Here is a 27,022-nt window from a genome sequence, read left to right as displayed (position 1 = left end):
TTTCCTCCTGGAGCTTGTTGAACTGATTTCCTCCTTCACATAGTGACTTGCTTAAGCAGCTGCTGGAAAAGGATGACAAAAAATTGCTACGGCTATTATTGGTTCCTATTGGGAGTTTTTTTTTTTTTCTCTTTTTGTTCAATTCATGAAAAACATAAAAGTGTCTCATGCTTTCATGGTAAAATCCAGGGTTGATTTCCTGTGGTTGAACTCGTCTAAGCTCCTATTGTTTGGTTTTTCTGCTCAGTTAAAATCAAAATAAGTTCTAAATATTAACTTTTAAATAATGAATGACATGCATGCAAGAGCAGGGGTCAACCCTAACCTCTCAGATGTAACATGACGCTGCAGAGAGGGATACCCGGTGGGCACTGGGGTTTATTCCTCTTTACCCACAAACTAATAAAGACAATGGGTGCCAGGCATTGCCATCAGCCATGAAGGGAACACTTCCTTTTAAAGGAATAAAAGCTGCATTTGTCTGACACAAGTGGTCATAGAAGAGAATCAAAGAAAAATGAAGATGATGATGGTGTTTGTCTTTTTAAAGTGCTCCTGTGAAGCGTTTCATTTCAGCTTTTTAAAAATGCATATTGAAGCTTATAGTTGGTGTACTCTTCAGAAATGGATGAGCTGTGGCTCGCTTTAGACTGCTTCACATGGTAAAACACACTCCCCTGAATGACAGCTGGACGTAACATGTTACGTGCTATTGTGGAAAAAGCGGAGCTCCCCGGCTCGGAGTCATCTGCCTGTGAACTGTTCGGCTGGTTACGAGGATCCTCATAAATATCTCTCACCAGCTCATCAGCTGCATTGCGTACCATTTTCCAGCCCGGAGCCTGAGTTGTGGACTGGCGGAGACGAGCTGTGATGGATGCAGTGTGGCACGGCCACTCGCAGCACCGAGGGCCACGCTGATAACACCAGAGAGTGATTGTGTGTTTGTGTGTGCAGGGCTGGGACAATTCCAGCTTAGGCCAGGCTCATACTACAGGAGTTTCATAATCCTAATCGATTTTGAAATCTGGTTGCATCATGACAACAAGGACAAACTTCACACACATTCTCCCCTCTAATCTCAAACATGCACACATTATAAAATCGTGGCAGAGGGACCAATCAGGGACCGATGCACCACCTCATGTGATCTTATCTAATGTGATCTCAGCCACTGTGAACAAAAAGGAGACTGTGGTGCAACAGTTTGTTGTAATGTTAGGGAGACACGACCAACACATGTCTCTCCAGCAAGAACGGGAGGTCAGTGTTATTATCAACACTAATATGCTAGCTAATGTTAGCTTCAAGGCCTGGAATGTTTACCGTCGCTTGGCAACACCATCAGCTGCTCATCATCCTGATTTTAACTCCTACGTATTAAACATGTTTGATATTAGACTGGATGAGTCTGCGACCGGGTTCAGGAGGTTTCAGACTGGACCTCCAGATTATCTGGTCCAACCAGGTTATTATTATATTATATGAAGAACGATCCAAAATATGGTTAGCTTAGCATTAAGACTGGAAACAGAGGGAGACAGCCAGCCTGGCCTTGTCTGAACTACCAGCACCTCTAAAGCTCAATAATTAACGTTTAATGTATGTTGCCAGCCAGTTTAGCTGTTTCTGTGCTTCCCGTCTTTATGCTAAGCTAAGATAACTAGCTGCTGGCTGCAGCTTCATGTTCAGCATACAGTCAGAGGAGTGGTGTCGATCTTCTCATTTAAATCTCTGCAAGAAAACAAATAAGAGTATTTCCCAAGATACTGAGTTTTTGCTTCTTCAGTTGTAAGATAGAGTTTTAGGTGCATTCAGCCTTTGTGAGTGTGTTCCACTGTCTCTCCAAATAGATAAAACATATCCTCACCAATCATGTGATAACATCATCTGGAATTGATTTTAAAATGATCCATGAACCATGCTCATAAAAAAACAACAAAAAAAAACATTCAAATTTTCAAATCGCCATTCAAATCACTCTTTCAAATCACTGGAACATAATGGACTGGAGGGTTGCCAGTTTGAGTCCGTGCATGGGAGTTGAGGGTGTGGGTATTGAATGATACATGCTAGTCCCTCCCTGAAAAATATGCCAACACAAAGCCCTTGAGCAAGACCCAGGAGAAGACCTGAGTAAATTCCTGAGTGCAGTGCAGCTATTTCCTCAAGGCTGTTCATATCCTCTACTCTGACTTCCCTGTTTAAACCAGGGATGTTCTTAATGTGACAACCACTACATGCTTGTGCCAGAATATATTTGCTGCCATGACGTGTCCCTGGACAAACGTGAAATCCTACTGTTGGTTGCCATCCCCTCTGTCATGCTGCTTGTAAGAGAATGATTCGCTCTTGTCTGTACACGAGTGACAAGGCTGCGTTATCAGGCCGTTGAAATCACAGCAGTTGTTGGCCGCAGCGGTCACACACACACAAAATGAGAGGCTTGAGAGGATCCTGTTGCTTTTTGTCAGGCTTTGTGTTGAAATGGGCCAAGGTCAAATGGTGTAGCATTGAAAATGTATCAGATTAAGCCTGTTAAATAGCTTGTAAGCCCAAATTGTTTGAATTGGCAAATGTTCTTTTGGCTCACAGGTAGTGGGAAAACAGCACCTGCAGCCAACTTAGCTGCATATCAATAAACTACTACCTTTTTTTTCTCTTTTTTTTTTTTAAATCCTTACCTTTTTCATGCAAAAGAAAAAACACTAAATTATGAAGCTTCAAATAAGAGACACAAATATGAAGAACTTTGTGGTGTTTTGCTAAGGCCGCCTCCGTAATCTTAGATGAGGTTTTCCAGGGTTTGCCTCGCCCACCACCAACTCACACCTCCCTGGCGGCTCTGCCTCACCAGGTGGTTTGACTTTGCAGCCACTTTTCCACTTGAGGACTTAATGCAGACACACAGAACCAGCTGGAACCCATTAGCCCCATGGCTCAGCCACCTAGGCCAAAACCTAACACCAGCTCAATCAGCTGGTACAGGAGGCCTCCAATGGACAGGAAGCCACGGAGAGTGTTTTCACGTTGCCCCTGGAAATACATCCTCTGTTTTAATCTGAACTGAGCCTCGGTGGAATTTACAAATGCTTTTCATTAATTTATAATGAGGTTAACACAGTCTTTCATCTAGAATATTATGACTATTAGTTACATTTTCTTTTTACGTATTGCCCTGCACATTCATGAATATAAAACCACAGTTTTTATGAAATAAAATTTTTGTATTTTATTGTATGTCATTTTCTATTTTTCTTATTCATGCTATGGTCTCATTCAAATTAGATTACCCTGCTATAGAGCAAAAACATAATTTACATTATTATGTATGAAGAAGTCGATAAGGCTAACGTGTTAGCAAGTAGTGTCTTGTTTACACATCCAGCTGACGTGGAGCATGTTTGGAATCGTACTTGTTGTCCCATCTTCAGCCGTTCATACACATGTATGTACATCTGATACCCAGTCGAAGTCTGTCACTGTGGACAGGGCGTCGTCTGATGTGTGAAAGATCAAGGTGTGTGCAGATGGTCTTCAGGTCATGGAGGGCAGGACTGCTGTGTCACACCCACAAACACAGTCTGGTTTAGCCTCTGGCTGACCTGGCCTTGGCATGCTGTCAGGTCATAAAGCATTTGGCCAACATGGTCGCAAGATTGTTTATTTATTTTCAAATGCATTCAGTTGAAATAATTAGTTAAATAATCCAAAGTATCCCAAATAATAAAAAAAACAGTTTTTGCCTTAAAATCTCTGACATATTCCTCAGTCTAGGTTTGGGGTGGCCTTATTTGAGTATGAAGTAATACAGTCTAGTCTGGCCGCGGTCTGGTCTGCGTTTTGGGAGCCAGAATCTGCACCGAGGGTCTTTAAAGGTCTGTGGGGTCGCAGAAGGCTGAGTCGGGCTGAACAGAGAGACATCTGTCCAGGCCTGGAAGGATTTCACGCTTCTGGCCGTCCAGATGATTTAGTCCCTCCAGGACTACCTGCTGGGAGAGGCTCCCAGCAGGTTAACCTGACACAGATGGATCCCCACACCAGCACTGAACACACACATGTGCATGCACACACATATCTGAGGGTAATGACAGATGCAAGTGTGGACATATAGGAGCAAAAACACACTTGCATACAGAGCTGACATGGAGAAATCCACCACTGACACACACACACACACACACACACACACACACACACACACACACACAGACAGACTGGGTGTATGTCATTTCACACAGGCATTACTGAGCTGGCACAAGTGAAGAACAAACACTTAACACTTTCTTCCTCACCTCCCTTTACTGATCTAACCTGGATCTTAGATACAGCTTTTTAATAGGTGCTGAATACAATTAAAATCAATTGTCAGATAGTCAATCACAGTTAACGAATCAGCTGCAAACCTGTGAACAAATGGTCGTCAACTTCATCCAATCATCACCATTCAATTTCAATATCATTTCAATTAGCTACATGTTGACTGCCCTTTCTGTGAATTGATCCTCATGGGAATAATAAGCAGCGCAGTCCATCACAGTGACCTTTTTTTTTTTTTTTTTTTTTTTTTACAGCATGAATGTGCTCTCTCCTGAGAAGATCGATACCACTCCCACGTCTGTGCAGTAAATATGAAGCTTGAGGCTGCAGCTGGTTAGTTTAGCATAAAGACTGGAGACAGAGGGGAACAGTTAGCCTGGCTCTGTCCAAAAGTAAAGAGACCCCTGCACCATCTCTAAGGATCATTGGTCTTTGTCCTCAGTTTGTGAGAGAAGCAGTCTGTTATATTTTTATACATTTGTAGTTTTCAAGCTGAGATACCCCTGATGACATCACTCAGGTTATATTTTCAAACTTTAAAAAGCCACAGAGCCACGTGACACAAGGCTGATTACTCCTTCTCTTCATCAGTAAACTGGGCTTTATGTACAGAACAGGGGAGGGGCCCTGATATAGAAACAAAAGGAGCAACTCACAAATATTCTATACTCAATTTTCCAGAGCACATAATATCATTTATGTATTAAAATATCTGTATATAAGACAACATACATCCTCGCTCCTTTCTTATTATGGCTTGAAAACAGTGCAATGACTGATCAGAACCCTAAGCTGTGCTATTGTGCAGCCGAGCTGCAGCGAAAACTATGATTCAAAGGTCCAAAGACCAAAACGTGACATGTGAGGCAGATAACAGGCCGGCAACAGGAGTTTGATTAGTGCTAATTAGTGAATCACAGACTGGCCTTTAGGGTTTTGTGATGTTTTTAAGATGCGTTCAAGTTTTTCTGAACTTTTCAAGTTACATCAGGTTTTAGTCAAATCAAATACCACCCGCTGGAAAAAAAAAAAAAATCAGATTTTCTTTTAATGGCCAACCAAATTTGCCCCGTGGGATTGATTCTCTCGTCCCAGTCATTTGTCCTAATTCTTTAAAGCTGGGTATAAACTTCCCTCTGTGGAGTGGCAAGGATCAGCAACATCTGGCCAGGACATAAGGAAACGCCTCTCTCCCTTACTCTCTAACAAACACTCTCACACACACACACACACACACACACACACACACACACACACACACACACACACACACTGGTACTCAGACGTGCACTCCAGTGAGCGTGAGGCTCACGAACATCTGGCTTCCCAGACTTCCCCTACAGGGAATCAACTTTTTGTTGTTTTTTACCAACTGCCTCTCATTTCTTTTCATTTCTGGTTCTTCCCCACTCAGAGTCCAGATAAATTATGGACAAACTCAGTGTTGTCTTATTTAACCTTCCTGCCTCCGACACCGCAGCGGAGAGTTTGTCCTCACTTCGCAGCTCTGCACATGTACAGTAGTTAATTAGTGGATGTGTCAATTAATTTCTCCTTTTCTTTACCCACATAATTCATTCACTGTGGCTGATACAGCATGTGTGTGAAATTACATAAGCATATGTCATTTTGATACCACTATCTAATAAGACGCTCTCCATAAAGGGTTATCAGTTGTATATTTAGGAATGATTTGAAATTTGATTTAAAGCTTTATTGATCAGGTATGAGCAGTTAATCAGGAATCTTTTGGGTTGTTGTTGTATATCTTCCTCTAGCATTAGCTCTTTATTTCATGCAGACCCTCCAATGGGAGTTTGACCCCCGATGACCTTGAAAATTGCTGCAGAGTATCTGGATCAAAATTGATTTATTTGCAACTCATTAACATTTACTTTAGATTTACTTAAACTTCTGCTAATAGCTGAATAGAAAGTTGGAAATATTTTAAAATGCAGACAGTTCTCCATTCGTTTATTGATAACACATACATTTATGATTGCAGACTTGATCACTCATTAGAAAAGGAAGCTTTAATTAATGATTGACTGTATTAGTAATGTTAACTATAAGCCTGGTGTTTATTAACCTGAATATTGATGACGTATTAACATTTCTAACTGCAGAAAAACAGTGTTGACCCTTTATTAATGACTTATTAATGATTTCACTGTTAATGACTAAACATAGAGATTTAAAGCAGTATTAATGTAGGATTTATTAACTATTAATAAAGTAATAAACATGATAAAGGCTGCCTTATAAAAAAAAAAGAAGTGGTATGGTGATTTATTTATTTATTGTTGGGTGCAGAACAAACTCACAACAAGAAAACATGTGCAGTGTCTACAACCAAAGCGCACAGCAATCTGACAGCACCACAAATGCTTTCACCTCCAATTACTCGTCTCTTTAATTCATGTGTTTAATCCCATTTGGACTCTGCGGGGCCTGTTTTAGTTTCTTTGTGCAGCAACTGAGCCAAATAAACAGTCGGAGCAAGCTGCTGCGTGAGTTTCCTCAGGGAGCGCCCCGCTCCACCGTCGGCCCGTCGGGGGCCTGTTTCTACACACATTAGTGGTTAATTATTATCAGCCCACAGCCATAATGAGCGCAGCATCGACCTGCAGCTATATGTGTAGCAGTAATATTACTTAATGGAAAAACAATCAGCCAGCTTCTCCCATTGAGCAGTTTAGGGAGTTTGCATAGATAATAGTGGATTGATTGGAGAGGAGCTAGGAAAGGGGTTTTGTGAGTGTGTGTGTGTTGTTATTAGTGTGTGTACATGTTTGTTCTCAACATTTTTTTAAAGTAGGCCTTGTTTTTACCTTATTAAAGTAATATGATACGGAAAAAAAACAGTTTTGACAGTTGCAGGTACATTAAAATAAAGAAAAATGGCATGTAAAGTATGAAAAAATCAGAAAGGCCCAGAAAACAATCAACGGTGTTTATACATATTCTACATTTCCTACACAGTGTGTGTTGCATCATTGTGCAGATACTCTGACCAGCCAATGAGAGGCTGTTAAAAGCTGTGTAATTCATATCTGGCCGACTCATCGAAGAGAAGGTGAAAGAGTGTGAGAGAAAAATGAAAAATCAAGAAAGGAAGAGGACACTGCGCCCCCTCAGTTGACTGATGCTATACAATATGTTCATCCTCCTGCAGCTTCAGACTCACCTGTTGATCCTCCTGAAAACTTATAATGATGATAATAATAAGCTAAACTTAAACCTCCAGCCTTTTCAGTTCCTTTGCTGGAACAACCTGTTAATTATCTTCTTCTGTTATCGATTTGGTGACACATATGTGAAATATTGTTGGCTTTTTGCAAGCCTTGATCTTTATAAATATAAAGACCGTCTCGCCTGCCTCCCTCCACTGATCTGCTCCTCAGCTCAGTCAGAACCCAGTGAAACTCCAAAGACGACAAAATGTGGCCTGACTTAACACTATAATGAAAAACTGTGGCTTTTTCACATCTGTCTTCAAATAAAGCTCTGACCAAGAAAAGATCTTTGCAGAAAAAAAAGAAAACAAAATATGGCTTCAAATGCAGCCTTGCGTGCTGTTTTTCTTTTGTCATTTGTGAAATAAGGAGTTTCCACGGCCTCTGTTAAGACATTTGGCCGACTGACTGTGAACGTGACGGGTCTGCTCCTCACATGTCAGTGATCTATAACAGCTGATCAACACCTACAGGGGAAATCTATTCACTCTCATGACTAATAACATCTTATACTTTATATTTAGCTTTTCTTTCCACTTTTACTACCATTATTATTTCTTTTAGGCCAGTCTGGTCTCCACCTTGCAAAAGATGCAGCTACTAAAGACAAAATTTGTCAAAATTTCACCTAAAAAGTACAAAAAATAGATATAGCAAAAATAGTTTTTTCTACTTTTGTGTCCCATTAATCTTTTTATGACCCTTCAGATTTATTTTGAGACCCTTTGAAAGGGGCTCGACCCCTAGTTAGGGAAGCACTGCACTAAGCTTTTGCACTGTATATTAAGTTAAAACTATCCCCACTACACTCGTATATAGTGAATCACTCACAGTGCATTTGTGATGATCTGAGTAGTTCTTCCACTGATGGGTTTGACTGCACTTGACTTGTCTGAATTGGAAACACAAACACACACACACACACACACACACACCTCCACACCGGTGTCATGTGTCGCACAACTCCTCTGTTATTCCTCACAGTTTGACTTCAGTGTAACCAGAATGCTATTCTTACTTGCAGCCTGATGGCGCAGCGTCACACTGCTCTGAGGTCTGTATTTGTGAATTCCTGTGGACACATGGGGAAAAATGCACACACACACACACACACACACACACACACACACACACACACACACACATATATGCATACAACCCCTGAATTCCCATCCTCCACGGACTGAAAATGGCTGGTATTTTCCGAACGCTGACATGTAAACTTCTAGCCTGAGACGCTTCTTTACCACACACTTGTCATAACGCCGGGGTAAAGTTTCTCCGCTGGCTCTGCACTTCGCTTTTACAGAGCCTCTCTGTATTGTTGTCATTCCTCTCTGAGACCACTGGCTAGTGCTAGCAGTGAGCCAGCCCCTTCCTTAGTGGGTGGCAATTTAACAATCAACTTCGAACATAAATTATAATAGCAGCTTTTCTTTCTTGTCATATTTCATGTGATTTTTTAATTATTTTTTTTATAACTTGGAACAACCAAAAAAAGTTTGGTCTTTATCTTTTGTTGGTCGTTGCTCACGGGCACCTCAGCAAATGTTTCAGGTCCCAGTCTGGATCTAAACGTGACCCTTGTCACTTTCTAAAATCTCACCTTTTCCCTCCACCAACGTGTAATTTTTGTCTCGCTTCGTCTGGTTTCCAGCACATTGTAGCGTTGCAGGGGGTCGTCCGCGCGCTGACACATATCTGATCCCCGACCAGCTGTTAGAGACGGCTCTTCTTCTGTCGACAAACATCTGCGGTTCATCTCCACAGTTTGACGGGAAATGCAGGACTTCAGCTCCCTTCTGCTCCTCTCTTTTCCTCCCTTTCTCTCATTCCTGGTTTCTCTCTGATGTTTGTTTTTGTCTCTGGACCATCTGCTCTTGATGATTTCTGGAATACAGGGTTTAATACACAGGAGCAGGCGGAGGTGAAAAGACAACAAATTTAGCTGACATTCAGAGCGGAGCTTCTTGTTCTGCTTTGTTTGGTGGATAGACAGTTTATTTTTTATTGTAGAGAGTTCAAGTTTGGATTCTGTGCGTGTTGTGACCTCCTGGACATTATCTTTCACTTGAACATCTCTTCCACATTTCATGTTTGACCTTTGACCCCTGTGATTCGTCACAGCCAGCATGCAGGTGTTAAGGCTCACACCTGTTAGCCAAAGATAGAGAAGCAGAAACACAGGAAGCAAATCAATGCTTATATATATATATATATAATTTTTTGGTTAAAACACTGAAGATTGTTTGATCATTGTCTAATTGTCAAAGTGCAGATGATTCCTTACCACGACAAAGACATGCTAACGTTTGATCAATGAATGTGGCTCAACATAACATGACAGAACGTTTTATAGCATTTGAGATTAATACAACACACATGGAAACATCTTTTTCTGGCAGATTGCAGCTTAAAGCAGGACAAATTACATAAATGCGTAACATTTTTCAAACAGAACAAACTCTATATTATGTGGAAAAACTGATTTTCTGCTCGTTTTTAAGTTGACGAAATAGCAAAGACTGGTTCTGTACAAAGTACAAGAACACCTGCACTTCCTCCCCTGTAAAAAGTGGCTCAACTGATATTGTGTGTGTGTGTGTGTGTATATATATATTTATTTATTTATTTATTTTTTATTTTGCAGTTCGGATTCTGTTTATTGTAAATTAATTGGTCAGTTATTTTTGCAATTAAGTAATCACTTGGTCTGAAATATCCCATCACAATTTTCCAGAAGCTGATGTGACGTTTTCAAGTGAATCTGAGCAAATCTCCAAAAGATGATCAGTTAATAATGAAATCGAAGCAGCAGAATTTGCCCGATTAATAAGTTGAATGATTAATCTACTACCAGAACTGGTGAATCAGTTAATTATAGTGGTGAGCAGCACAGTTTACAGTTGGCAAATAGACTTGTCAGTGCTCTCGGAAAGACTAACAATGTAATGACACTTTCTAAGTTGCCTCAAATATACACTATACTATTATTTATTGGCCATCGTATATACTGATACTGATATATATGTGATCAGCTAATATCAGCCAATAATCAGCCATGTCCATGATGATACATAGTTACACAAACAGTTTCTTAGCTCAGTGCTGATGAAGATTTTAGTTATATTTGAGCTTTAACTATAATAATTTAATTTAAAACATCGATTGTTCTTTAACACAACATGTGACATCACACATATGCTCCGTCACATTGTCAGTGTTTTTCATGCGTAGAAATAAAATTAAGATAAAAGTAGAGACAAATATAATTGGAATGCTTTAATAGTTTTATGCATTATAATAGTAAAACATTATGATTGTGTGACAAGTGTCGTCACCGTGAACAAACACCACTGCAATGATGTCATCACACATTTTTGAAATCATAACTGCACAAGCCCCAACGCTTAGATGATGAACACACACACACACACACACACACACACGCACATACACACATCCAGACAGACACACAGACAGAGTTATGCTTTAGATGGCATGTCATAGACCACACATTGCGCCGGCTGTGTGTTAAAACAGTTATTCACGGTCTCGCATTCTGTTGGCCAGATCCAGAGATGAGTTGCCCTGGTAACCTGAACTTCTGGCCTCCGTGTGTGTGTGTGTGTGTGTGTGTGTGTGTGTGTGTGTGTGTGTGTGTGTGTGCGTGCATGTGGCGTGTGAATATATCTTTGAGTAAATGTTTAAAAAATCTGGGTTCATACGGTGAATATGAGGATGAGGAGGATGATGATGGTGGTCGGACAGCAGTGTGTGTAAGAGGTGAACCGGTGTTTAAGGTACTTAGAGTTACCCAACTGTCCACCAAATTAAATTACTTCAGCAAATTGGATGTCACTGGTGGACTCGCTGAATATGGGAAGCTTTACTGTCTTTTGTCAAGCGAGGCTTCATAAATAACACACTTCCTCCTCTGGACGCCTGCCAGTGGCTCTTCACTGTAAACTATACGAGCTCCACGGCGTTCTGTGAGCAGCCACTGCAAAATGGACTGCCGGCTCTCGACCCCTCGAGGAGTTCAGAGCCATATTTGAGCTAATATTTCTGTAAGTTGGAGCTAAAGTAATCGACGACCCTCCTGTCCACTGCCTTATGTGTGCATATGTGTGTGTGTGAGTGTCTGTCGGTAACTCAGGGCAAAGTGTGTTAAACCAAAGTCTTTTATTTTAGGCATAAAAAACATATTGATTAATTATGTGTGGCAGCTTCCCCTTGTGCAACAAACCCACACAGTGCTGGTTATTTACCTTTAGTGGTTCCCCTGTAAAACACCTGGGAGGACCTGTTGTGCTTGAAAATGGAAGCTAGCAAGCTATTTTTGTCCCTTTTTAGTTTAAATGTACAAACTTTAAATTAGTTATTGTCAAATTAGCTTGCACATAAATGTCATCTTTTGGTAGTTACAGTTTTGACCAAAAACTTTTGTTAACTTTAATCTCTCATCAAATCTTTAAATCCTGCTTGCCTGCTGTTACTCAGTATTGCCAATAACATGCTATTGCAAAAACACGCACAAATGCACAGCTTACACAAAAGTGCCGCCCCACATTCATCATACCAGTTGAACAGTGATAGTGCTCCCATCAAGGGGAAGGTTTTCTCCCCCCTGACAGCGAGAAGTCTTCCCATGCGCCGGGTGGCCGCAGAGGGGCCCCACGCACGGATGACATCAGCGCTCAGCCTGGAGGAGCCCATGACAGCCGTATGTAAATTGAATATGACTAATCGCTTCCCCGCATCACCTCTCGCCACCTCCGGGCCGCCACGATGAAAGACGGAGGAGAGGGAAATCTCCACAAGCGCGTCTGCTTTTGAAGTCTGAGAAGAGGGCGAGAGGGTAGCAGGCCAGACGCAAAGCAGTCATTGTTTTATTTTCAATAGTCATATAAAAAAAAAATGAACCCACAAGTAATAAAACACAACTAAAACAGCTATACAGGTCATTACCAGTGGCCTGTTGTCACTCTACAAGGTGCTCCATGCTGGAGTGTTACATGGGACACATGGATGTTGTGGTGTCTATGTTCTCATCACATAAGGCTGAGTTGACCAACATGACAATCTCCCAAGAAAATGTGGCGCAGCGCTTCAGCAGCAAAGCCCGTCTGAAGCGAAATGGCTCTCCAGGGGGCGGCAGACGGGAGAGAGTTGGATTGCTATTCTAATCGATGACCATCTTCTTCTCACAGCTTTGGTTTCCGCAAGAGAAGATGTTCACACACACACACACATGCACACAGTGTAGGAGAGAGACAGAATGAGAGAGGCAGTGGGAAGATAAAGTGCTTCCACATGTGGAAGGCATGAAGAAGAGGCAAAGGTGCGTGTGACCACCCATACAACAGGGGAATCCCAGGTGTCCCTGCCTTTGTTCTCCCTCCGTGTTTGTGTGTGTGTGTGTGTGTACAGGCCTCTATCATAAACTCGCCATGAGGATAAGAGTGTAAAATGTGCAACCCACACATCACACACCAATGTGTTTTTATCATATAGAGAGAGAGAGAAAGACAGAGCTCATTTTCACAATGTCAACAAAGGGATGTTGTCTTTTAAAAAGTTGTACGATGTATATTTGTTTTGTTTTGTTTCTGTATATACAAAGTTTCAGAATGAATCCCCTTGCAAGGTTTCTCTTGTCTGTATGAAAAAAATGCACAATTTCCATAAAAAATAATTTCAATTGACAGATCTTTTCTTTTGTATTTCCACACTTCCATGTTGTTTTGCAAAAAAAAGTTTTCACACTGATGAATGTCCTGTGTGATGGCGCAGATTAAAAAACACTTTCCAGTAGTCTGAACTGATGTGTTTTCTGTCACATAGCTGTGGCTGGAGATGCACTGTCATTTCCTGACGCTTGCTTTTTAATTACAGCGGAATAACTGTCCTTAAGTGCGCCGCCTTCTCAGTAGCACGCTATATATCGGAAAATTACATCCTTATGTTCCGGATCATCTTAAAAAGAATGCAGAGTTGGTTGAGGAAATTAGTTTACAGGAACAAAAAAAAAAATCACATTTTCATCCTTATATGATCTAGATTTGAACATTTGATTTATGTAATTATGTAATTATTTTATTGTTAAAAAATAGGATTAAAAAAACAAGCAAACACAAAAAAACCAGTCACTTCATACAAGACTCCCATAGAAAAACTGTTTTTGAAAGAAACCTCTGAAACACTGTCACATTCATAAACTTATATTTTTTATACAGTTTCAGGTGTAACAGAAAAAAACACAAAGCTCTCCCTCACTTTTGGTCTGAACAATGCAGTTTGCATTACATATACTCTGTTTGTGATGCCGCCACCCCACCCACAACCTCCTCCACCCGCCACCCCACTCAAATCACCCCCCCGACGGGCAGAGTAAACAAGTGGCACTGTGTATATCCTCCATGTAATCTGGATTTAACTCGGTGAGATCATGGCTGTTGGAGCAGAGAGCCCCTTGGACGCTCAGCTGCATTGTGGGAGGTTCCCTCTCAATGCCACCTTTGTCTGTGTATATGTGTGCGTGTGTGTATCTGAAATAGTTCAGTTGACAGGCCACAATAAGTCATGAGTACAGTTCCTCATGGTGAGAACTGATCACGGTGTCTGTGCAGCCTAATTCTGAGGGGGAAACACCCTGAAACAAATACTTAAAAGTTTCTTTGAAAGCTGAACATGGATGCTGTCTGCACACACACACACACACACACACACACAAATATTATTCCAAGTCAAGCGCAAAGAGGACTTGACCCCTCAAGGGTTCACAGACAAACCAATAATATTTGAACAGAGTGAAGAGCAACACTTCCTCCTCATCCCCACGTTGCAGCTGTAATTTATCCCTTTTCATACAATGAACCTAATGATGAATTCAGCTGCAGTATAAAACTGTTATTTTCATTTCAGTCTACTCCACCATACACATATGAAACACAGTAATTAGCCTACATATGTGGTCAAAACCGAGTGGAACCCAACTTCCTGTTTGTTTCAGCATAAGAAAATATTTTTCATAGAAATGTTTAGTAACCTGTGTACGCCATAAGACGCTGAGGCGCCTCCTCTACTGGGCTGAAAGCAGCGGGAAGGTTTGTCCATAAAGTCTCTGGATTTGCGGCTTTTTTGAAAAAGGTGTAAAGTCACTAAATCTAGCTGCAAATTTTTCTAGCTATAAATGAATAAAGTATACATTTTGATGAGCTGACGCGTTCAGTCTTTTGTTCCACATGATGAAATGAGGCCGTGGCTAAACCAAAACCATGGTAGAAAAACTCCCACTAAAGGTAACACTAATTAGCTGAAATAGCATTAACTGCCATCTCTTTTGACTCTATTGTTGTCGATGCTAGCTTGTGGAAGCTAACTAGCGCTTCTGACTCTAGCCAGTGAAATGAACGGGGTTGGGTGAGGTTATTTTTAAATGTATTGGATTATAAATTAATGTATCATATGGATTTTAATATGAATATTAGGAGTTAGCACAGGCAGGTTCCTTGCGATACAGAGATAAATCTTTATTTGTACTAACTGTAACTGTTAATTGTAAATATATGTAGGTTCTTTTTTTTCTAAATTAGCATAATTTGAAGGAATCTTCTGTTACGCAGTGCAGTCTGACTTTGTATGGCTGCAGGCTTTACTTTGTCGTGTTGATTTTCTGTTTCCTGTTCATACGTTTTTAGCTCTTTAGTGAATTACAAATACAGCATTTTTCTTTTTTTTTTTTTTTTTTTTTTTTAGTCTTAAAATTGCAGCCCGCGGAGGTGGCGCAGCAGGTCTACCATGTAATCTATACTATCGTGGCTTTGCGCATACTTCCCCTGACCTCCACCCTATGTTTTCACTTGTCATACGGTCGCACACTCCAACAGCAAAACAGAAATGAACAGGAAAGGTCAAAATGCTGAAACTGCAGTGGCTTTTTCCTGCACGCCAAAGACCTCCCCTGCCGGCCGAACAGTCTGATCTCTATACAGGTGCATTGACACACTCCACTAAAACAGGTGTTTAATCAAGCAAGTGAAGACTGTTGTGTCACACAGCTGGATGAGCTGCACAATACTTGACTCTCTAGATGTTAGCCCAGGGAGAAAATAGATGAGAATAGCTATAACTTCTTGCAGCGTGCTTAGTTGCAACTGTTTTCTATTTGTGCAGGGCATGACAAATTGAGCAATTTTGTACGCAGTCTAAATCCAAGGAGCAATCTGATGTGGGACCAAATTGGCATTTACAGTAATTTAGGAAAAAAAGTTGAAAAAGAAGAGACATGAAGGACCTCTCTCTCTTTGTCTCCCTGCTGTCTCCTCCCATTATGGAGGCAGCAGCCAGGAAGGAAAGACTGAACTTCTCTCCTTAGCACCAGCACCGTCACACAGTAGTGATCTAAGAATTTCTTTTAAATGGCTGTCTGTGTGTGTGTGTGTGTGTGTGTGTGTGTGTGTGTGTAAGCCCAGGCTCTCTTTTCCTGCCTTTTTGCACATGCTTGTATGTCTCTGCATGGGTGCATTTCATTGTGTGTATCCTCGTCTGTGTGGCTGTAATTGTTTATCCCCTAAAAGCTTTTCTGCTTTTGTGTTGACATGTATTTTCCAGCAGTGTGTATCACACTAGATAAACAACACTTTGAACACCTAATTTGCATGGACGTGTGAGGTCACCCCCTCTTTGTTTGAGTGACAGGTGGTTAGCCTGCATGTTTCTGAAGGGGACCCCAGTTTGTGCAGTGTACTCAAATATATCTTATAAAAAAACACTAGTGGTGAATAATTAAATCAAAACATCAGGAAACTTGCTAAACTGAAAATAATCACCATAAATGGACAAATGTACTTTTTTTTGATATCGTTAACATTATTGTACACTACAGAAATTACGTACTGAAGCTACACTGTATATGCTAGAAAACCATAATTATAATTTTTTAACAATCAGGTATTATAAGATGATAATTTACTTTGCCATTTGATTTATTCTACCAAGAATGCATATCTTTAAATAAGTTAAATCTAAAAATGCTGCAATTTATAATATATTTTATATTTAAAATATTACTTTGCTAGCTGGTATGTACTTGAGGTGGCTCATTATGCACAGTGACTCCTTTAAAAATGTTATATTATTATGTATACTATTGTTTTCATTATCACTGATCCCTATAAGAAATATTTTAATGTTGTAGCTGCTCAATGTTGAGCTAATAACTACTTTATATAGGTAGTTAAATGCATGATTATATATTTTCTTTATAAAATCTTAGTCTGCAAAGTAAATTATATTTATAAATGAAACATAGTGGGGTGAAAGGTTCAATATCAATAAGATGTTGTGAAATGAAAGTATAAAGTGGCAGAAAATGGAAATATTGTGAAACACATGTGAAATGCATTTTTAGACTAGCTATCAAAGGTATGGAATAATGATCGGGGGGCAAAACAACACAACATCCGTGCAGTGCGTGGAGTCGAAAAGGTCACCATGCACTGGCAACTTTCTGAGGCGATGCAAATAGGCTGCATTTTTAGCAGAAGGCATGGGGAGAGTGTGTGTGTGTGTGTGTGTGTGTGTGTGTGTGTGTGTGTGTGTGTGTGTGTGAGTGAGAGAGAGAGAGAGATACACAACACCCCATCTTCAGCACATCCTGACTCTTTGATCTGATTTGCTGCTGCTGCATTCGTCGCCTCCATCTGTGTAACTTAACTAATAATAAAAATCGTATTTAACTCCATCCAACATTAGGTGTTTGCAGCGGTGCACGAGTCCACTCCAGTGCAATCTTTGCTGCAGTTTCTGGATATTATATAACATCATTGTTCTTGGTTGAGGCTGATAATGCTTCCGTTTGTGCATGTGTGCTACTTGCTCTGAATCCAACTCTCGCCCCTTTAAACAGCAGAGATTTCCAGTGTGTATTCTCCTTTTATTGCTTTCATTTGCATATAAATTAAATCCATATTGTGCCTGCGAGGCAGACTATGCTAACTATGCAAACGATCCCTGGCTTTTCTTTGTTTTACAGATAAACCCTCGGCTTCCTCTAAATGACGAGGTGGGAGGGGGGGGAGAGAAATCCTCTCGCTGTTTCATAATTGTATGAATTTTAAATACACTGTCATAAGACCCTCTTCCGCATTCACAGCAGGGAATGAAACTATCATTATAATATTAGAGCTACAGGGTTAGCTGACCGTGAAGAGGCAGGCAGCCTCTTCACCTCTACTCACACATGCAGGCCAGATGGTCAAAGACACTGGGTTTAGAGACAATAGACCTGTGTGTGTTTTTATAAACATAATTCCTAACAAAAAAAAAAAAAAAAAAAAAAAGAAACACATACAGTGCATCAATATTATTTTAAAGTGCCTTTAGCTTTTGCAGACACTTTTAGGTGTGGACTATTATTTTCTGATGTAGGCTCTTTGAAAAAAAAAAGAAAAAAAAAAGAAAAACGCATTAGATCCTCAAACATTTCATAACATTTGGATTTAAATTAGATTTTGTGAAACTCAAATCAAATCCTATGAATATTCATTCATATATTTAACTGTAGTGACGTTAAATTAGTGCTAATATTACTGTGGGCCCTCTGGAAACCCCTTCAAGGACCCCTGGAGGTTTTCATTGCTGCTAGGTGCTGCAGGGAAGCCTGTCTTTTAAAAGAGGGGTTACCTGAACCAAAGATGGGCTGCTGCTGCCTACAATTCAAGACCAAAAAAAAAATCAGTGAATGAAGTAAACAATATTTAACTACACTGTTTTTCTTTTTAAGCCCAGTTTGTTCATCTTTTGTGACTTTTCCTTCACACTTCAATTCAACACAATTTTGCAGCCATCAACAGGCGCAGCAGTGTCTGCTGATAGCACACACCCTCTGAAGTGTATACTCTTCATAAACAGGCAAAATAAAAGATATTCATTAAAATGTGAAACCTGCGGAATAACCTAATAGCGAGCCCCTGGTCGTCATTACTGAAATCAATTATTAACAGGCTATGTAGTGTGCGCTTATTAAATCTCTGCTCTATAGGCAGAGCTGAACATGAACGCAGCAGCAGCAGCTCTTGAAATAATTAAAAAGAAACGCGGAGGCCGTGAACGCCTCCGCCGCAGACCTCTGCAGGCTTGTTAGCTCTTAATTAAATAATCCGATCCGCGATCGGTTGTATATCAGCGATGGAACAAACAGAAATAATATCAATCCCGCCTGGTCAGTGGCGGTGGTTCAGGGCACGCAACAGTCACGCAACAGTCACGCAACATGGCGCCGCTTCGATGTGCTCCTGAAGCCGTTCACTTTTTCATGAAATGAACAGTAAACTCAAGGTGAGCGCTCTCCTCCGGCGAATTTACACGTGTTAGGAAAAAATAATCACTTATATTATAATGGGAAAGAAATCGGCAGCAATTCTGAGTTTTTGAGGAAAAAAAAAAAAAAAGACCTCACATGACTCACACTGTACCAGACGACTTGTGAGGGAGGATATTTGGCAGTAGGAGGATGGGTTCGGGCTTTTAATCCTGGTTTAAACTCTGAATATTGGTCAGAATCAGTGCAGATAACATGGAGTTTAACTGGCTGGTGTGAATGAAAGTATATAGGGCAAATGTCAACTGTAAATCCATCCCCAGCAATAAAAACGAGAACTAAAAAGAGACTTGGCCTAAATATGTTTTTTTTTTTTTTTTTTAAACTAACAAACATGTTGGACATTTTTTTCATAAAAGGAATAATCATCTGGTTTTCCCTATAAAAGATCACACCCTCAGCTCATTAACATAAATTTGAGACTCCATCATATGTGCATGACATATTTTTTCACAAGTTTTCACACCTACAATATCAAAGCTATGATAGTTTTTTTTAAAATAAATTTAGTGCCTACTCCCTCAACATCCACAAAACAGGCGAAAAGAAAAAAAACCCCAAAACGCACGTTGTTGAAATAATCAACAATGTAATGTAAACAGCTTTCACATTATCAGACAAAATACTTCTGCAGAGCCCCTTAAGTTCTCTCTGCTCTGACCTTGGGGTCCACACACACACACACACACGCCGTGTCACAGAGTTCACAGCCAGGCTCTATCAAACCTGAACCTGAGGTCACGTCAGGCCAAACACGCCAAAAGAATCTTGTGTAGGAAAGACGTGTTTCTCCCTAAAGCAGAAGCCTGAAGAGACGCTGTTCTCTGGACACTCCTCTATAAATGTCGTGATTTCACAAAGTTCAGCGAGGAGCGGCTCTGACTGAGAGCTAAGTAGGGATGTGACATCTTGTAAATGCCCAGAAACGCTTCATAGGTGAAATGTTATCCATAACGGAGAAACAAGCAGTGTCTGATTATAGTGAAAGATGAGCTGCGAAACAGGAACTGTGGGAGGCTTCTTACGAGTGTGTGTGTGTGTGTGTGTGTGTGTGTTATAAAATAAAAGTAAATAATCCTTATAGGCTTAACCATATGGTCTGAAAGAATTTAAAAGCCTGTAATTAATTATGGTTTGCTCCTTTAAATGTGCTGTGTGAATTTTATGTCCCCAGTCTAATTATTTTATATCCTTGTTTTATCCTTGTTTTATCTTCACAGGCCTTTTAACAGGAAGTCCAGTTAAAGCCATGATCACTATGTGGTTTAAATGTAGTAATAATAATAACAATAATAATAATGATAATTATTTTTTCATCCTCCAAAATTTTGCGACAAAACTCCTCTTAGCACTTAAAACTGAATTATCTGTAGAAAGGAATGAAAGAAACAATAGTTAAGTCCATCAATCTACCGTTCTCCTTTTTTTTTATTTCAGACTACATGTGAACATATTAAAATCTTTGGCTTGTTTGAGTCTGCGACTGATGTGTTGAAGGAAAATATGGCGCAAATATGGGGGACAGGAGACCACAAGAACCTATAGAGCCAATTAGACAGTCTAAAAACAATGAGAACAGACAGAAATGATGAGGTGGGAGATGAGGCTGAAATTAAATATACTGTATACAACATGATAACTGTGTGGCTATATAAACTTTAATAACGATCGTTCATTTATATAATTATGTCCATATACTGTTACCATAAACAGAAATCTGTGTTTTTAAATAGCGTTTTCCCCTCTTCCAGTTCTTTTTTTTTTTTTTTTAGCTCCAAAAGCCAAAGAGTCAGGCAGCGGCCCTCAGCAGGGAAATGTCCGGGCCTCTTATTCACTGTCCTCCTTGTCCTCCTGCACGGTGGTCGTCGAATGGTTGTAAAGTCCTTGAGCCATGAGCTGCAGGGCCAGGCCGTTCTTGTAGCCGGTGGCCTTTTTAATCTTGGCCCTCTTATTCTGGAACCAGATTTTAATTTGGGACTCGTTCAGGTTGAGTTCCTGGGCCAGAGACTGTCTCCGCTGCTCCGTTATGTACCGGTTGGCCTGGAACTCGGTTTTCAGTCTCTGCAGCTGCTCGGCCGTGAACGCTGTCCTGGGCCGCTTGTCCTCCTTGCTGTTCTTCTTCTTTTTCAGTTTCCGTGTCCTTGGGCCTGGTGTGGAAACAACAATGGAAATAAAATATTTATTCTACTGCTGGACCATGAACACAAGGTTACATATGAGGCAACTAAAGCTCCTGCTCAGATCCACTGATGAGTGATGATATTGGCTCATTATCTAGTCAGTGTGATCAAATGTAGGTCACCACTCTGTCTTTATTCAAACGCCCTGAATCCACTTTTTATTAGATTTTCAAACTTATAATTTCATTATTTTATCTGTTCTCTGCTTCACTCTTTGCTATAATATGTGATATATTAAATATGGACTCATTGGGGATAAATAACAAAAAAACAAGGCCCCTCAGAGGGAAGGCCATCCCCTGCTCTGTGGGCCTCGTCTCCAACCAGGATGTATAATCAACATTAAACGTGAAAACATAAATAAGACATATTTTTCACAACACAACAAAATACTACAACATACTTTTTGTGTGTTAATAGCATCAAGAGATTTTTAGAGACTGAAACAAGAGACTTACAGTTTTTTAAATTCTGCTTTTTCTTTTAAATCAGTGTTAAATAAAAACAGAGAATCAGAATGGGTGTTGCAAAGCCACACACATGTATTACTTATTATTCAACTTATATTAACTCATGAATAATTGGAGTAGACCTGCAGAAATCACTGGTGTGTGTTCATGGTTGTCTTGAATGTGAAATATAACTATTAAAATCAGAGGAGGACAGAAAGTAGACCCAACAGTCCGACACTGGAGAAATACACAAATAAACAGTAGGCCAAACATTTGTTGTATGTGTCGCAGTATGAAAATTTAGAACGTTTTGTTGAGGGAGATGGTCGAGAAAACACTGCTGAAAAAACTGGATATATCAAAAGAAAAGCCTATGGGTCATTGTAGCTTAAATCTTAGGATCTAAAGTGCTTTGAGTGTCTCTCGTTGCTTCATCTTGCTGTTCTCACAGGGTTTAGTTGACATAAACAGGTTTGGAGGTTTTGGAGGCATTAGTTCCAGGCAGGCCTTTGTGTAAAGTCTAATACAGGCCCATGACATCTGACTTGTTATGGCGCCAAAACAAGCAGCAACCCGCTGCCACGGCTCAAATGAAATAAGTTGCCTTTGACAAGAGTCCCACTGTAGACTTCTCAGGTCCACATCATCACAGTTCTCTCTGCTAAAAGCCCCCATATCCTGTGATACAATTAATGGAATCCATCCAGGACTATGATTTCTTAATCACATAAACATGGCTGTAGTGCACAAATCTGGCCAGGACGCATGCATCAAATAAAGCTCAAGTAGCAAAAATGTGATGGTAGCTTGGTCACACAGCAAAGCATAGAATTTGTATTTGAGCACACACTGTCAAAACACTGCATTTAGGCCAATGAAAGCAGGGCTTTGAGGACACCGCTTTGCACACCAAATCCATTTCGCAGCCAGACTCGAATGACATAAGATGACAATTTGAGCCAGTACTCATACCACACAATTAAAGAGGGGCTGGAAAGAATAGTAATAAAGCTAAACTATAAGTCCTGAAGGCCAAGAAAAGCAAATAAATGAATATTATGACCATGGAAACTACAAACCCATTAAAATCAATGTGATTAAGTGTAAGAAGAAGACGCTCATAGACACAACAAAAATATGTTTTCAGACAATATTAATCTATATAAGTTTTCAGAATTCAGTTTCAACAATGAACTTATTACTGTGCATTTATATCAACAACAAAGCCTCAGATTAGGACTTCTGTGTTTTGTGCTAATATTATTATTATTATTATTATTTCTTATAAGAGCCCTTTGTGTCCTCCTACTGCTGTATATTATAAGCTAATGCATTATTTTAACCCACCCATACACTGAATGCATCATCTGTATCTGATGAGTCAACAAAATCATTCAGGTTAAAATGAAATGCAAAGGGGGGGAAAAAAACTATGGGTTGCTACTATTATCCTTAGTTTACACACCCTTTAAATAAACCAGGACAATGGCTGTGATTCTAAACCACTCAATCCCCACCTTTATTTAATATCTTTTTAAAAACCCACCAGATGAATCCTCCTGAAAACATATTTAACTGCATCTTACAGTAAGTCTCAGTTTACATCATTTATTTGGGCGTAAGAGGTGGAAAAATCATAGGAGGTCCTCAAGCAAACCTCTCGGATAAAACTGTTTTCTGTTGGAATTAATACGATGATGTGTTGTTGTATTAGACTTTTAAATCTCATGAATATAACATTTATGCATGTCTATCGCGATACTCTAAATCTACTAATTATTACAAAAGGCCTATTTGTGTTTTCTACTTTATCCAGAACCCGAATGTTTAATAAACACGACTTACACACAGCGGTAGCCTACCGATCGCTTCAATAATCAACTGAAATCATATTTTTGTGACCAGGCTGAGTCTTTGCTGACAAAGAGAGAAAGGTCAGAAGAGGTCTTATTGTTGTCGCCAACGAAAACACGGTTCAGTCTGCGGAGACACGGAGCCCTGTCATTTTAGGGTCATCGGGGAGGACATTCAAGCGTGTTGTGAGGAAAATGCACCTCGAATTGCACTTGAAATTATGCAGATTTCTGAGCTGATATATTGTACAGGCCAACAGCGGATGCACTGTAACAAATATGAGACACTGTAACCCATAACGCGCCGTTATATTTCTATCTGTGTCTAAATGTGTGTGTGTGTGTGAGAGAGAGAGAGGGAGAGAGAGAGAAGGAGTAATGGAAATTAATTACCTGAGGTGTTAAATGACCTTATGCTTCCCTCCCACATCCTATTTTTATATTCATTATAGTTTTTTATTTCAGTATTGTCTGTTTAGTATTTTATCCCAAGATGGCTTTTATTTTTATAAAAGTCTCGCTTTTGATTGGCCCAGTTGAAGTCACATTACAGAGGAAATCTAGCCTGTATCGATATGCCAAAATGAAATCACTCTCAGGTGAATAACTGTGAGGTGGACTACGCTTTTAAAACAACTTATGTCAGACTCTGAGAAGGAGTTTAGGAATAAAACTGTGGAGAAAGACAGAGGAGTCAACCCGGGGATGTTCCCCAGCGCTCTCACACCCCAGGCGGTATAATTCGGGGACTATTAGCGCCTTACCAGATGAGGGCCGGTCCGAGTACCGCGTACAGTAAACCCAAGCGGGCCACAGCAGCGGCTGGCTGTCCTTTGCTGTGGACTGAGAGCCTCCATTGCTGCCGCTCATAACCATAATTGAGGAGGGGCTGTCTGCGTATCTGCCGGTCCCGTTGCTCGCCGGTTCGCCCTGTTTCGACGAGTTCTGCTTGGACGAAGGCGACGAGGACGTGGACGACGAGGAGGAGGAGGGCGACGACGAGGTGCTGTCGCTGCTGCAGTTGGAGTCCAGGCAGAGGCTGCCGGTGTGCGCCGGCGGCCTCGCCCCCAGCGGGTTAACGTTCTCTCTGCCCGGCGTCTGGCTCCGGTCGCGGTAACTCGGCTCCTTCCTGCAGCCGAAGTCCGGCCGGAGGATGTTGTCTATGAAAAAGTTCGTGGTTCTGTGGGCCTGCTGGGCGGCCTGGTGGGGTAAAATCATGGGAGGGGATGGGAGGTTCGGCGACAGAGACATGCTCTCCTCCTCGGTCGAGTCCCGGCCGCTGTTGGGCTCCTTCTGCTCTTCCATAGCTGGTGTCGGTGAGAAATTTCGGCCTCTCCACGCCAAACTCCACTTGTTGCTCGCTCTCCCGCCCCCTTCGGTATCCAATTTAGACAGACAGCATGTAAAAACAAGTCTTTTCGCTAGAATAAATACCTGCGCTCATTTATAATATCACCTACTGCGGCGACATGTCCTCTCCTAACAGGCTTCCGACACCGGGCATAGCGACCCGCTCCGCGATATAACCAGTGTCCCTGCCTCTCCCCGGTGCAGCATAATATCTGTGTATTCGCTCTTCCTAAACTCTCCTAAAACCGTTACCCCCCCCCCCGTCCCCCCCCCCCCCCCCCCTCCCGTGTGTGTGTGTGTGTGTGTGTGTGTGTGTGTTTTTTTTTTTTTTTCCTTTTCTCTTACACCCAGCCGGAAGCACGTGTGCGCGTACACACGGCGCGGCGGACCAATCAGGCGCGGAGATCGTCCCTGTCACAGTTGACGGCGACCAATCAGAGCTCGGGACGCGCCGCCGGCGAGCACGCGCACTCGTGCACGTACACATGTACACAGCAAAACAACAACAACAGCAGCAGCAGCAGCGGTGCCGCCGCCGTGATGAATGTCCGCCTGTTTCCACCCGAGCGCACGGTATTTAGTCACATTTCTGCTTTCAGATCCTGCTGTTTACGTGAGACTCATTATAAGGGGAATTACATCATTATTATTATTTTTTATGAGAATTAAAATGTAATTTTAAGCCACTTTACCGCCTACATGCTCATGGCTTGGCAGGTGTTTTGCCTCTAATGCATAATGAAAAAATCTGTAACTGATTTAAAAAAAAATATATTTTTAACTGGCCAACACCTACTGGATAATTAATCAGCCCAGATTGTGCATAAAAATCAGTCAAAATTAGCATGAATCTTTGGCCCTTATTCCCGAAGCTAAAATGTCTTCAGTGGCCTAATTTTCAGTGTCACTGATATTTTCCTTTTCACTTTCGCTCTCCATTCACACCATATTTATAATTTAAACATCCATGGTTTGGACACCCCAGCTTTTGGCAGCAGGACCAAAAAAAAAAAAAAAACATCTTCACATTCGTATCCGCTAATATGAGAAACAGAAGAAGAGTAAAGCATGAAGTTTACAGAGACACAATGGAATCAGTCCCGACAATAAACAGCGGGCTTGAAAAATCTCCAGAATTAGATTAAAGTTGTCCTCAGGCTCTAATTGGCGATTTGAAATAATAACATTAATAGTCATAATCGCGACAGCATGAAAAGCGCGGACGTGTTGATGTTAACACCGCCGCAGTGAAATCTTTATCCCGCAGGCCGGGCTGGGGAGTCCTGGCTACTTAATTAAATTCCAATTAGGACAGTATCAATGCGCCGCTTAGCCGCAGCGCCGCTGTGCGTAAAGGAGCGCTCAGTCCGCTCTTATCTGGCGCCGCAACGAGAGGCTCCTTGAGAGGGGCTGCAAAAGATAATTTATAGCTTTTAATTAGTCTTCATTCCGCCCGATCAGCCCGGTGTTCATCACGGGCAGCCTGCTGAATAAAACCCGAGTCAAAAGCGCTGTCACAGGCCCCTGGCAGGGCCCTTAATCAAAGTGAAGCAGAGGCCGCGCTACAAGCCACGTAATTTCCAAGGTGCTGATAAAGCTTGTTGAATAATAGCGGGGGCCCTCGGAGACACCATTTACAGAAATGACTTTATTGACGGCTTAACGTTGGTAATTCATTTTACCTTTCATGTATTGGGAGCCGGATTTGTCGCCGTAATAGGATGATAAATGCACTGACGGATCGCAGCCCCGGTTTTATTGAGTAGCCTATATAGTGGAGGTGCTCCAGCGGCAGGTACACACACACACACACACATACAGAGAGAGAGAGAGAGAGAGAGAGAGAGTCATGATGAGCCTCTTGTTGAAAAGCTGATGTTCTGTCTGAGAGTGAAGCCATGACAGTGTGTGAGGCTGCGCTGCTTCTACAATGAAGAAAAACTAAATAATGTTTCCACGTTTTTTAGGCCACCCAATGGATTGTTTTACTTCCTGTGTGGGGAATTAAATGAGACACACCAAATGAAGGAAAGATAGCTGTAGAAACAATAATCTGCATTCTACATTTGCCCCTTTCCAGCTCTGATTTTGCTCTTGTTTTGGTCTTCATTCTGGCTTGTTATGTATAGATCCAGTCCAAATTACAGGCCCACAAAAACAAGCTGAAGCCTGTTTGAGGCCCCGTTCAAAGCGACCAACATTGTAACACCATGCAAACTGTTTGCTTCCAATTATCTCTGGGAGG

The 27,022-nt window shown here is 41.1% G+C and overlaps 2 protein-coding genes across 3 annotated transcripts in view; one reads left to right on the top strand and one right to left on the bottom strand.

Moving 5' to 3' along the window:
* The window catches only part of LOC139609514 (metalloreductase STEAP3-like), a 150,726-nt gene that overhangs the window by 96,175 nt on the left and 27,529 nt on the right, over positions 1–27,022 (top strand). The gene's annotated exons all lie outside the window — the stretch shown is intronic.
* Positions 20,579–25,023, bottom strand: LOC139609883 (homeobox protein engrailed-1-B-like). Of its 2 annotated transcripts, none has more exons than XM_071464912.1 (3): positions 24,888–25,023; positions 24,192–24,800; positions 20,579–21,089 (listed from the first exon to the last, which is right to left on the bottom strand). In XM_071464912.1, the coding sequence occupies exons 2-3, from the start codon at positions 24,730–24,732 to the stop codon at positions 20,770–20,772; spliced, it is 861 nt and encodes a 286-aa protein (XP_071321013.1). In that variant the 5' UTR covers positions 24,733–24,800; positions 24,888–25,023; the 3' UTR covers positions 20,579–20,769. The 2 variants fall into 2 exon arrangements, with proteins under 2 accessions (XP_071321013.1, XP_071321014.1); XM_071464913.1 differs by having other exon boundaries at positions 24,884–25,010.

The sequence above is a fragment of the Trachinotus anak genome, unplaced genomic scaffold, assembly GCF_046630095.1.
Source record: "Trachinotus anak isolate AG129_WGS33_773 ecotype Australia unplaced genomic scaffold, CSIRO_AGI_Tana_v1 ptg000026l, whole genome shotgun sequence".
Taxonomy (NCBI): Eukaryota; Metazoa; Chordata; class Actinopteri; order Carangiformes; family Carangidae; genus Trachinotus; species Trachinotus anak.
Note: the sequence above shows the minus strand (reverse complement) of the source record. Positions and strands in the feature narration are given on the sequence as shown.